General features: G+C 45.0%; 1 protein-coding gene across 2 annotated transcripts in view; it reads left to right on the top strand.

Annotated features, from left to right (window-relative positions):
* LOC121573985 (kin of IRRE-like protein 3) overlaps positions 1-13,957 on the top strand; it is a 377,432-nt gene that overhangs the window by 302,693 nt on the left and 60,782 nt on the right. For both annotated transcript variants that reach the window (XM_041886424.2, XM_041886423.2), the window contains exon 6: positions 7,266-7,371. In XM_041886424.2, the coding sequence (XP_041742358.1) occupies positions 7,266-7,371 (106 nt within the window). The remainder of the gene's footprint in view (positions 1-7,265; positions 7,372-13,957) is intronic.

The raw sequence follows: 13,957 nt of genomic DNA, 5'->3' as shown, positions 1-13,957 counted from the left end.
ACCAACTGTGCAAGTTCTCCCACTTAAAAAGATGAGAGAGGCCTGTAATTTTCATCATAGGTACACGTCACCTATGACAGACAAAATGAGAAGAAAAAAATCCAGAAAATCACATTGTAGGATTTTTTATGAATTTATTTGCTAACTATGGTGGAAAATAAGTATTTGGTCAATAACAAAAGTTTCTCAATACTTTGTTATATACCCTTTGTTGGCAATGACACAGGTCAAACGTTTTCTGTAAGTCTTCACAAGGTTTTTACTCACTGTTGCTGGTATTTTGGCCCATTCCTCCATGCAGATCTCCTCTAGAGCAGTGATGTTTTGGGGCTGTCGCTGGGCAACACAGACTTTCAACTCCCTCCAAAGATGTTCTATGGGGTTGAGATCTGGAGACTGGCTAGGCCACTCCAGGACCTTGAAATGCTTCTTACGAAGCCACTCCTTCGTTGCCCGGGCGGTGTGTTTGGGATCATTGTCATGCTGAAAGACCCAGCCACGTTTCATCTTCAATGCCCTTGCTGATGGAAGGAGATTTTCACTCAAAATCTCACGATACATGGCCCCATTCATTCTTTCCTTTACACGGATCAGTCGTCCTGGTCCCTTTGCAGAAAAACAGCCCCAAAGCATGATGTTTCCACGCCCATGTTTCACAGTAGGTATGGTGTTCTTTGGATGCAACTCAACATTCTTTGTCCTCCAAACACGACGAGTTGAGTTTTTACCAAAAAGTTATATTTTGGTTTCATCTGACCATATGACATTCTCCCAATCCTCTTCTGGATCATCCAAATGCACTCTAGCAAACTTCAGACGGGCCTGGACATGTACTGGCTTAAGCAAGGGGACACGTCTGGCACTGCAGGATTTGAGTCCCTGGCGGCGTAGTGTGTTACTGATGGTAGGCTTTGTTACTTTGGTCCCAGCTCTCTGCAGGTCATTCACTAGGTCCCCCCGTGTGGTTCTGGGATTTTGCTCACCATTTTTGTGATCATTTTGACCCCACGGGGTGAGTTCTTGCGTGGAGCCCCAGATCGAGGGAGATTATCAGTGGTCTTGTATGTCTTCCATTTCCTAATAATTGCTCCCACAGTTGATTTCTTCAAACCAAGCTGCTTACCTATTGTAGATTCAGTCTTCCCAGCCTGGTGCAGGTCTACAATTTTGTTTCTGGTGTCCTTTGACAGCTCTTTGGTCTTGGCCATAGTGGAGTTTGGAGTGTGACTGTTTGAGGTTGTGGACAGGTGTATTTTATACTGATAACAAGTTCAAACAGGTGCCATTAATACAGGTAACGAGTGGAGGACAGAGGAGCCTCTTAAAGAAGAAGTTACAGGTCTGTGAGAGCCAGAAATCTTGCTTGTTTGTAGGTGACCAAATACTTATTTTTCACCATAATTTGCAAATAAATTAATTAAAAATCCTACAATGTGATTTTCTTGAAAAAAAAATCTCAATTTGTCTGTCATAGTTGACGTGTACCTATGATAAAAATTACAGGCCTCTCTCATCTTTTTAAGTGGGAGAACTTGCACAATTGGTGGCTGACTAAATACTTTTTTTCCCCACTGTATATACGAATCCCAAATCCCAAATCTGCTCTTTCACGATGTAGCCGTGGCAGCTGAACTGAACTGGCTCCAGCTGAGAGCCTAGGGGAACACCTCGGGGGCTCCTCCTGTGTCTCGTGCCCCCTCAGGTGGGAGTGGTATTCTGGGAAGTAAAGTCCAGCTGAGAGCCCATAGGGAAAACTCCAGTAGGATAACTCAAGTGCCCTTAGAAGGGCTATAGTATCACACTCCTCAAAGATTGGCATCTTGAGATCCCCTAGTTAGCCTAAACTGTACTTTTATCAGCCTGGGTACAGCTCTCACTCCCTTAACACGCCTGACCTGCCCATGGTGGTCATGGGAAATTAAATTGATGCAACTGCGCTCGGACTGAAATGTACACTACAAGTCAAAAGTTTGGACACGCCTACTCATTCAAGGGTTTTTCTTTGTTTTTACTATTTTTTACATTGTAGAATAATAGTGAATATATCAAAACTATGCAATAACACATATGGAATCATGTCATAACCAAAAAAGTGTTAAACAAATCAAAATATATTTTATTTTTGAGATTCTAAAAATAGCCACCCTTTGTCTTGATGACAGCTTTGCACACTCTTGGCACTCTCAACCAGCTTCATGAGGTAGTCACCTGGATTGCATTTCAATTAACAGGTGTGCCTTCTTAAAAGTTAATTTGTGGAATTTCTTTCCTTCTTAATACATTTGAGCTAATAGGTTGTGTTGTGACAAGGTAGGGGGGGGGTATACAGAAGATAGCCCTATTTGGTAAAAGACCAAGTCCATATTATGGCAAGAACAGCTCAAATAGCAAAGAGAAACGACAGTCCATCATTCCTTTAAGACATGAAGGTCAGTCAATACGGAACATTTCAAGAACTTTGAAAGTTTCTTCAAGTGCAGTCGAATAAACCATCAAGTGCTATGATGAAACTAGCTCTCATGAGGACCGCCACATGCATGGAAGACCCAGAGTTACCACTGCTGCAGAGGATAAGTTCATTACAGTTACCAGCCTCAGAAATTGCAGCCTAAATAAATGTTTCACGGAGTTCAAGTAACAGACACATCTCAACATCAACTGTTCAGAGGAAATTGTGTGAGTTCAAACAGGTGCAGTTAATACAGGTAGTGAGTGGAGAACAGGAGGGCTTCTTAAAGAAAAACTAACAGGTCTGTGAGAGCCGGAATTCTTACTGGTTGGTAGGTGATCAAATACTTATGTCATGCAATAAAATGCAAATTAATTACTTAAAAATCATAAAATGTGATTTTCTGGATTTTTGTTTTAGATTCCGTCTCTCACAGTTGAAGTGTACCTATGATACAAATTACAGACCTCTACATGCTTTGTAAGTAGGAAAACCTGCTAAATCGGCAGTGTATTAAATACTTGTTCTCCCCACTGTATGCTCCTCAATCGAACGCTGCTTGCACCCGCCCGCCCGACTAGAATCACTACTCTCGGTGGGTTTGACTTAGAATATGTGTACTTCTCCAAATTCCTAGGTGTCTGGTTAGACCGTAAACTCTCCTTCCAGACTCACATTAAGCATCTCCAATCCAAAGTTAAATCTAGAATCGGCTTCCTATTTCGCAACAAAGCCTCCTTCACTCATGCTGTTAAACATGCCCTCGTAAAACTGACTATCCTACCGATCCTTGACTTCGGCGATGTCATTTACAAAATAGCTTCCAACACTCTACTCAGCAAATTGGATGTATTCTATCACAGTGCCATCCGTTTTGTCACCGAAGCCCCATATACTACCCACCATTGTGACCTGTACGCTCTCGTTGGCTACATATTCGTCGCCAAACCCACTGGCTCCAGGTCATCTATAAATCACTTCTAGGCAAATCCCATCTTATCTTAGCTCATTGGTCACCATAGCAACACCCACCCGTAGTATGCGTTCCAGCAGGTATATCTCACTGGTCATCCCCAAAGCCAACAAATCCTTTGGCCGCCATTCCTTCCAGTTCTCTGCTGCAAATGACTGGAACGAACTGCAAAAATCTCTGAAGCTGGAGACTCTTATCTCCCTCACTAACTTTAAGCATCAGTTGTCAGAGCATCTTACCGACCACTACACCTGTACACAGCCCATCTGTAATTAGCCCACCCAACTACCTCATCCCCATATTGTTATTTACATTGTTATTTATTTTGCTCATTTGCACCCCAGTATTTCTATTTGCACATCATCTTCTGCACATCTATCACTCCATATGTAACTCTGTGTTGTTGTTGTTGTTTTTATCGCACTGCTTTGCTTTATCTTGGCCAGGTCGCAGTTGTAAATGAGAACTTGTTCTCAACTGGCTTACCTGGTTAAATAAATATGGCTACTTCTGTATCACACTGTCCTCATGAAAATACTTCATGTAAGTGTGTTTGGATAAAAAACTAATATAAGAGTGTTCAACATATAGCAAAGAGTTAAGACTTGACCTAAGGATGTTTGTTTTTAAGTGGCTGCTTTATATTTTGGAGATTTTCTGGGATTATTCATTTTTCTTTGGAGCTGGGACTAAATTGTAAATCATTCACCTGTAATATTCTAGCAAAGCTTCCCACAAGGCCTTTACGGGGGAGTAACAAGCATCCGCTTTAATCCATTACTCTTATACATTTAAGTTGATGAAAGTTATTATCAATAATGCACTGGCTAGATTTGTTGAATAAAAATGCACTAAACTACATAAAAATATCTTTATAATCTCCCCTTGGCCAAAGGGTCAGGAGGTAATTTTTTATACTCAAGTATGTACTTTCTAAACCTTTTCCTGATAAGTCAAACACAATCAAGGCGACAGAAGTCAAAGTGAAAGAGTTCCATTTGCTTATATCAAAGATCAGTGGTGCTTTTGAAGAAAATCACAGAGAACGTTTTTGGAATTAGCAGCACAGAATGAGCCCCATCGCTGCACACATCTAAAGCACTTTTAGAGTTACAGAGTGAGAGAGCATTTGATGGTTCCTTGCCCCTGCTATCCATCTCTGGGCGTGCTTGTGGGGCTGCTGAGGCTGCTTAGGCTAGTGCCAGGGGTAATTTGGATACAGCCTGTTGTATTTGCGCAGTCCCACTCCGTTTCAGCAGCAGACTATTTAACTAAGTGTGATTTGTTTTAAAACAGCCTGTAAAAGGACACTGACGGAGACATCGCTCCCAACGCTCCCACCGAAGGCACATTCAGTTCATTCGTCTCAACACTGTTGTTTGTTTAATTTGTTTAATTTATGTGTTTGTTACTTTCATCCGGAGCTGTACTTAATCATGGGTATTCTTTAAAAAGTTGCATACATTTCTAATGTAGCAATTAGCAAGCGAAACGAGGCTCCAATTAATCTTAATGGGAAATATCAGCCATTACAGGAGAGTATTAATGAGCCCTTTCCGCTATGTTTGTTGTTTGCTTTGTTTTGTTTTTTTGTTGGAAATTAGTGAATCTTTAATTAACCGGTTTAAGCACTGCTGTATGAAAATGTCTTACTGGGGGTCAGGATAGCATCAAACCCCAGCCACTGCAACAATGTTTATACAGTTGTTTACAGGCTGCTTCTTGCAATCACACATTCACACACATCTGACTCGGACCACTGAATCCATCTGCCTTCGATTGGGGTCACACGCTCACACACACACACACACACACACAAACACACACACACACACACACACACAGACAGACAGACAAACCACACACACACAAACAAACATCTGACACCACTTACTCTATTAGGGGAGTCAATCTGATTTTACAGACACTAAACAGCCCGCGACACGGTTAGCCCTTGTAGCTGGGACCGCAGATAGTCCCGGGCTTGTGGCTGATTAAATCCCTGCTGTTTGTTGCTGGTTCCATCTGCCCTGTGAGCTGTTCTGGCTGGAATTGTGTGGAGTACCAGCGTTAACCTAAGTTGGTACCATCATGCCACCCAAAGCTAAAGAAGGTGGGAGGTATGGAGAAGATAGTGTTTTGACGATCATATAAGTGTGATCTTTTAAATATTTTTAATATCTACAAACAATTGTTACAGCAACAGGAAAATAGCTTCAAGAGCTTTGTCAAAAATACTGGTGGACTCAACTAACAAAACAATGGACATTCTGACCAGAGAGGTCCAGGACCATAAGAACAGTCTGCAGTTCTCCCAGGCAGTGGATGTCCTGAAAGAGACTTGCAGCGAGATGACATCAGCCCTGTCTGTCAATCATTATTACAAATGACTGGGAAACAGAGAGGGGGGACTAGAGGGTCTAGAGGGACAATCCAGGAGGAATAACATTGTTGTGGATGGCATACCAGAGTCTCCCCATGAGACCTGGACGGAGTCTGAGGAGAAAGTGAGAAAAAAGATCACTGCAAAGCTGGCGATTGATCATTGGAAGATTGAGAAGGAGCGCGCCCACAGGTCTGGAAAACCTGCAACCAGCCCAGGTGACAGACCCAGGCCAAAAGTGGTCAAGTTCCTAAGGTTAAAGGAAAAGATGGCTGTTCTGGAGAGAGAGCCAATCATTTGAGAGGAATCAACATCTTCCTCAACAAGGACTTCTCTGAAGCTGTGTGCCAGAGGCGGAAATAACTTATCGCAGCTATGAAAGCTGACAGAGAGTGTGGGGACATTGCTTACAGTGAGGGAAAAAAGTATTTGATCCCCTGCTGATTTTGTACGTTTGCCCACTGACAAAGAAATGATCAGTCTATAATTTTAATGCTATGTTTATTTGAACAGTGAGAGACAAAATAACAACAAAAAAATCACGCGGCCAAGGCAACAAATGAGTGGCTCAAGAAGAAGCACATTAAGGTCCTGGAGTGGCCTAGCCAGTCTCCAGACCTTAATCCCATAGAAAATCTGTGAAGGGAGCTGAAGGTTCGAGTTGCCAAACGCCAGCCTCGAAACCTTAATGACTTGGATAATATCTGCAAAGAGGAGTGGGACAAAATCCCTCCTGAGATGTGTGCAAACCTGGTGGCCAACTACAAGAAACGTCTGACCTCTGTGATTGCCAACAAGGGTTTTGCCACCAAGTACTAAGTCATGTTTTGCAGAGGGGTCAAATACTTATTTCCCTCATTAAAATGCAAATCAATTTATAACATTTTTTACATGCGTTTTTCTGGATTTTTTGGTTGTTATTCTGTCTCTCACTGTTCAAATAAACCTACCATTAAAATTATAGACTGATCATTTCTTTGTCAGTGGGCAAACGTACAAAATCAGCAGGGGATCAAATACTTTTTTCCCTCACTGTACATAGACATGGAACTACTGGTCACTTTAATAATGGAACACTAGTCACTTTAACAATGTTTACATACTGCTTTACTCATTTCATATGTATATACTATATTCTATTCTACTGTATTTTAGTCAATGCCACTCCGACATTGCTCATCCTAATATTTATATATTTCTTAATTCCATTATTTTACTTTAGATTTGTGTGTATAGTTGTGAATTGTTAACCACTACTGCACTGTTGGAGCTAGGAATGCAAGCATTTCACTACACCTGCAACAACTTCTGCTAAATATGTGTATGTGACCAATAAAATTAGATTAGATTTAGATTTTGACTCACTTGTACGATGTCCATATTAGGACAGCCTCAGTCTCGGCAGGACAACATACTCTGGCATTGGTTCATAGACTAACCCTCTGTTCTCTCCCATGTAGACCTGCCCCTGGTCAACCTATCTGTGGAGCCCCAGCCCATACTGGAGGGCAACCTGGTGAAGTTCCACTGCTCTGCCAAAGCTAACCCGCCCGTCATCCACTACAGGTGAGATAGTACATCTGCCCATACAGACATACAGACACACACACACACACACACACACACACACACACACACACACACACACACACACACACACACACACACACACACACACACACACACACACACACACACACACACACACACACAGCATTACATCTATTTTTCTCTCTGATTTAAATCTTTGGTTTATGCGGGCACCTACTGCATTATGTTGGCACAGAGGGGGCAAAGAGCGAACCACAACACGTAAGGGTTTCCTGTTTTTTGTGCCTGCCAGTGGGTGAGGAGGTCCGGGAGAACATGCTGGTGCAGGTCAGGCAGGTGAGGGAACACTGTCAGAGAAGATGTCTGGTGGAGAGAGAGAGAGAGAGGTGGCTGGTTCAGTAATCTCTTTAACCTTTTGACATGTACGAGCAAATGGGTGTGATCATTCTATAGTGGTCGCTGCAGCATAAGCTCAAACTGGTGTGATTAGAACACTTCATTCGAACGTCTAGTGATGATGGACGCATCAGTCAGCGTTTGAGCTCGACACACTGTTTTTTCACTGAAACATTTTGCACAAACAGTCTTTACAACTGTATGTCCTCACTGTGAGCAGTTTGTTTTTGGATACAGATGTTCAGACATTCACAGAAGTAGCAACAGCCATAACACAATTCTCATCCTAATCAGAAAATGTAGGCTACTAGCACTGACTGAGGAAAGTGTGAGCTAACACAAGTGTTCATTTTGGCTAACTCCCAGCTGACAGACACTCTAATATGAATTAGCTATTAGCAATTATTATTTACAATTTTTCACATCACGGGAGAGCTCACCAATGATGGAAATAATTGAGTAAAACACTTTATAAAAGTCTAAAGTAATCCGACAGTGGCTAGAGTTTGTGTGGTCCGCCATGTTTGTTTTTTCCTCGTCAACCAAAAATAAGACGAGGTGACAAGATGAGTTGGGTCTTTCTGCAGTATGCATGTTGAAGGGGTTGTGTCGTCTAACATCATTAACTTCCCATCATTCACTTCAGGAAGTTTACCTGAAAGACGAGTGAAACATCCCTTCACCTCAATTCGTTATAACATCTTTGGTCTGACAGACATTTACGTGACATACAGAATGCATTGAAGATGTCAACAACATGGCTCCACACATTACTGGCAATTAGCTTAGCATTAGCTTATCATAATCAGTACAACCTTCAAAAAGTATATTACACACATCATTTGTTTCCATTACAATCTATGCAAGATGCGGAATGCAGGACTTGAAAACGTGAATAAAAGAGTAAATAACTTATTAACACACAAACCATTTTCTGATAGTGATTTATTGATACAAGTGGTGCATGCTTGCAACCAATCACATCAACCCTGATACTCACTCGGAGCCATTCAGTGTTGTTGTTAATGTACAGTGAGGGAAAAAAGTATTTGATCCAGCTGATTTTGTACGTTTGCCCACTGACAAAAACATGATCAATCTATAATTTTAATGGTAGGTTTATTTGAACAGTGGGAGACAGAATATCAACAAAAAAATCCAGAAAAACGTATGTCAAAAATTGTATGAATTGATTTGCATTTTAATGAGGGAAATAAGTATTTGACCCCTCTGCAAAACATGACTTAGTACTTGGTGGCAAAACCCTGGTTGGCAATCACAGAGGTCAGACGTTTCTTGTAGATGGCCACCAGGTTTGCACACATCTCAGGAGGGATTTTGTCCCACTCCTCTTTGCAGATCGTCTCCAAGTCATTAAGGTTTCGAGGCTGACGTTTGGCAACTCGAACCTTCAGCTCCCTCCACAGATTTTCTATGGGATTAAGGTCTGGAGACTGGCTAGGCCACTCCAGGACCTTAATGTGCTTCTTCTTGAGCCACTACTTTGTTGCCTTGGCCGTGTGTTTTGGGTTATTATCATGCTGGAATACCCATCCACGACTCATTATCAATGCCCTGGCTGAGGGAAGGAGGTTCTCACCCAAGATTTGACGGTACATGGCCCCGTCCATCGTCCCTTTGATGCGGTGAAGTTGTCCTGTCCCCTTAGCAGAAAAACACCCCCAAAGCATAATGTTTCCACCTCCATGTTTGACGGTGGGGATGGTGTTCTTGGGGTCATAGGCAGCATTCGTCCTCCTCCAAACACGGCGAGTTGAGTTGATGCCAAAGAGCTCGATTTTGGTCTCATCTGACCACAACACTTTCATCCAGTTCTCCTCTGAATCATTCAGATGTTCATTGGCAAACTTCAGACGGCCCTGTATATGTGCTTTCTTGAGCAGGGGGACCTTGTGGGCGCTGCAGGATTTCAGTCCTTCACTGCGTAGTGTGTTACCAATTGTTTTCTTAGTGACTATGGTCCCAGCTGCCTTGAGATCATTGACAAGATCCTCCTGTGTAATTCTGGGCTGATTTCTCACCGTTCTCATGATCATTGCAACTCCACGAGGTGAGATCTTGTATGGAGCCCCGGGCCGAGGGAGATTGACAGTTATTTTGTGTTTCTTCCATTTGCGAATAATCGCACCAAATGTTGTCACCTTCTCACCAAGCTGCTTGGCGATGGTCTTGTAGCCCATTCCAGCCTTGTGTAGGTCTACAATCTTGTCCCTGACATCCTTGGAGAGCTCTTTGGTCTTGGCCATGGTGGAGAGTTTGGAATCTGATTGATTGATTGCTTCTGTGGACAGGTGTCTTTTATACAGGTAACAAGCTGAGATTAGGAGCACTCCCTTTAAGAGTGTGCTCCAAATCTCAGCTCGTTACCTGTATAAAAGACACCTGGGAGCCAGAAATCTTTCTGATTGAGAGGGGGTCAAATACTATTTCCCTCATTAAAATGCTAATCAATTTATAACATTTTTGACATGCGTTTTTCTGGATGTTTTTGTTGTTATTCTGTCTCTCACTGTTCAAATAAACCCACCATTAAAATTATAGACTTTCTTTGTCAGTGGGCAAACGTACAAAAATCAGCAGGGGATCAAATACTTTTTTCCCTCACTGTATATAGCTAGTGGGCTAAGCTGTAGCTTTAGCAATTCTTTCAAAAGGAGACTACTCACAAATGTTGAATTTTTGTTTATTCTGACAATGAGTCTGAGTATTAAAATGAGGAATCAGATTCTGACATTTACAGTGAAGAGCTGCCTCCCTACCTTGTGGCCATTGAGGACCCTGGATATGAGGACCAATTGCCCACTGATAAAGTCCCAGATCTCTCTGAAGATGCTGGGTGTGATGGAGCAGACCAACAGTGGGTGAAGTACAGGAGGTCTGTGGTAGCTGGAAGGCCGCCAGCCATTTCACCCCTCCTGGCCCTGGTGTTGGCTTTGATGTGAGTCCCAATCTGGAGTGCAAAGCCCCTTGCCATCTCCCTCTGAGTCAGAGTGCTTTAAGCTGTTTCTGACAGAGGTGCAGGTGGGAGACAGTGGAGGAGATCAATCGTTAGGCCTTGGAGCTACAGGAGAAGAGAGATCCAGGATTGAGGGGAAAGCTTGCTAAATGGATGAAAACCACAATTAGTGAAATGTATACCTTCCTGGTAACAGTCCTTCTCATGGGAATAGTGAAGTAGAACTCCGTAAGGGAATACTGGAGCACGGATCCTATGTTTGCAACTCCCTTTGCCACTCTCTTTTCCCAAGACTGCTTGCTAGTTCTGCTGCGATGCCTGAATTTCATAAAAAATTCTACTGCCAACCTAAACAAAATAAGAAATGTTGTTACCAGCCTGACATCAGCATTTGGATGGGTCTTTGTGCCATACAAGGACCTACAGTGGATATAAAAAGTCTACACACCTGTCAAAGGCGTCAGTGAATTGCGGTGGGTGAAGTCAAACGCAGGACACAGAGCTGATCCAAAAACGTACTTTACTTGAAAGTAAACTGAGAACAAACAATCTCCACACAGGGAGGAAATAACCCGCACACTAACGACTGCCGATCACAAATACAATCACACACAACACACAGTGTAAGACAGAGGGTTAAATAGGGAAGACAATACAACATAATGGGAAACAGGTGTACACAATCAAGGCAGAACAAGTCGAACACAGAAACATAGATCGGTAGCAGCTAGTACTCCGGTGACGACGAACGCCGGAGCCTGCCCGAGCAAGGAGGAGGGGCAGCCTCGGCTGAATCCGTGACAGTACCCCCCCCCCTTGACGCACGGCCCCAGCCGTGCACCGACCCCGGCCTCGGGGACGGCCAGGAGGACGCGGAGCAGGGTGAGTCGGATGACTCTGGTGGAAATCCCTCAACATGGAGGGATCTAGGATGTCCCTCCTAGGGACCCAGCACCGTTCCTCCGGACCGTACCCCTCCCACTCCACGAGATACTGCAGACCCCCCATCCGACGCCTCGAATCCAAGATGGAACTGACTGAGTACGCCGGAGCCCCCTCGATGTCCAGTGCGGGCGGAGGAACCTCTCGTACCTCAGACTCCTGGAGTGGACCAGCTACTACCGGCCTGAGGAGAGACACATGGAACAAGGGGTTAATACGGTAATTAATAGGAAGTTGTAACCTATAACAAAACTTGTTCAATCTCCTCAGGACTTTAAATGGCCCCACAAACCGCCGACCCAGCTTCCGGCAGGGCAGGCGAAGGGGCAGGTTTCGGGTCGAGAGCCAGACCCGATCTCCCGGTGCATACACCGGAGCCTCACTGTGGTGGCGATCGGAGCTCGCCTTCTGTCGCCTGATAGCCCGCTGCAGGTGTACATTCGCAGCGTTCCAGGTCTCTTCCGAGCGCCAAAACCACTCGTCCACCGCAGGAGCTTCGATCTGGCTCTGATGCCAAGGTGCCAGGACCGGCTGATAACCTAACATACACTGAAAAGGCGTAAGGTTAGTTGAGGAGTGGCAAAGTGAGTTTTGGGCTATCTCTGCCCAGGGGATATATCCCGACCACTCCCCCTGCTGGTCCTGGCAATAGGACCTCAGAAACCTACCCACATCCTGTTTCACTCTCTCCACCTGCCCATTACTTTTGGGGTCAAAACCTGAGGTATGGCTAATCGAGACCCCCAGACGTTCCATGAACGCCCTCCAGACTCTAGAGGTGAACTGGGGACCCCGATCTGACACTATATCATCAGGTACCCCGTAGTGTCGGAAGACGTGTGTAAACAGGGCATCAGCAGTTTGTAGGGCTGTAGGGAGAACTGGCATAGGAATGAGACGGCAGGCCTTCGAAAACCGATTCACAACAACCAAGATCGTAGTGTTCCCCTGTGAGGGGGGAAGGTCCGTGACAAAGTCCACCGATAGATGAGACCACGGCCGTTGTGGAATGGGTAGGGGTTGTAATTTCCCTCTGGGCAGGTGTCTAGGTGCCTTACACTGGGCGCACACCGAGCAGGAGGAAACATAAACCCTCACATCCTTGGCTAAAGTGGGCCACCAGTACTTCCCACTAAGACAGTGCACTGTCCGACCGATACCAGGATGATCAGAGGAGGGTGACATGTGAGTCCAATAGATCAATCAATCACAAACCTCGAGCGGCACGTACATCCGACCCTCCGGACACTGTGGGGGAGTAGGCTCGGTACGTAACGCCCGCTCAATGTCCGCATCAACCTCCCACACCACCGGTGCCACCAGACACGACGCCGGGAGAATGGGAGTGGGCTCAATGGACCTCTCCTCTGTGTCATATAGTCGGGACAGGGCATCTGCCTTAGCGTTCTGGGAACCTGGTCTGTAAGTGAGCGTAAACACAAATCGGGTGAAAAACATAGCCCATCTTGCCTGACGAGGGTTCAACCTCCTCGCCGCCCGGATGTACTCCAGGTTACGGTGGTCAGTCAAAATGAGAAAAGGGTGTTTAGCCCCCTCAAGCCAATGCCTCCACACCTTCAGGGCTTGAACCACAGCTAACAGTTCCCTGTCCCCCACATCATAATTGCGCTCCGCCGGACTGAGCTTCTTAGAATAGAAAGCACAGGGGCGGAGTTTTGGTGGCGTACCCGAGCGCTGAGACAGTACAGCACCGATCCCTGCCTCGGACGCATCCACCTCAACTTGGAATGCCAAGGAAGGATCCGGATGAGCCAGCACCGGAGCCGAAGTAAACAGGTCCTTCAGATGCCTAAAAGCCCTGTCCGCCTCAGCCGACCACTGCAGACGCACCGGCCCTCCCTTTAGCAAGGAGGTAATGGGAGCCGCTACCTGCCCAAAGCCCCGGATAAACCTCCGGTAGTAATTGGCAAAACCCAAGAACCGCTGCACCTCCTTCACCGTGGTTGGAGTCTGCCAATTACGCACGGCCGAAACGCGGTCAATCTCCATCTCCACAATTGACGCGGACAAGCGGTGTCCCAGGAAGGAGATGGACTCTTGGAAGAACAGACATTTCTCCGCCTTCACATACAGGTCATGCTCCAACAGTCTACCAAGCACCCGACGAACCAGGGACACATGCTCGGCTCGTGTAGCGGAGTATATTAGAATGTCATCGATATACACCACTACACCCTGTCCATGCAGGTCCCGGAAAATCTCATACACGAACGATTGGAAGACTGAAGGAGCATTCATCAGACCGTATGGCATGACGAGGTACTC

This window comes from Coregonus clupeaformis, chromosome 9 (genome assembly GCF_020615455.1).
Source record: "Coregonus clupeaformis isolate EN_2021a chromosome 9, ASM2061545v1, whole genome shotgun sequence".
Classification (NCBI taxonomy): Eukaryota; Metazoa; Chordata; class Actinopteri; order Salmoniformes; family Salmonidae; genus Coregonus; species Coregonus clupeaformis.
This window is presented reverse-complemented; position numbering and strand designations above follow the sequence as displayed.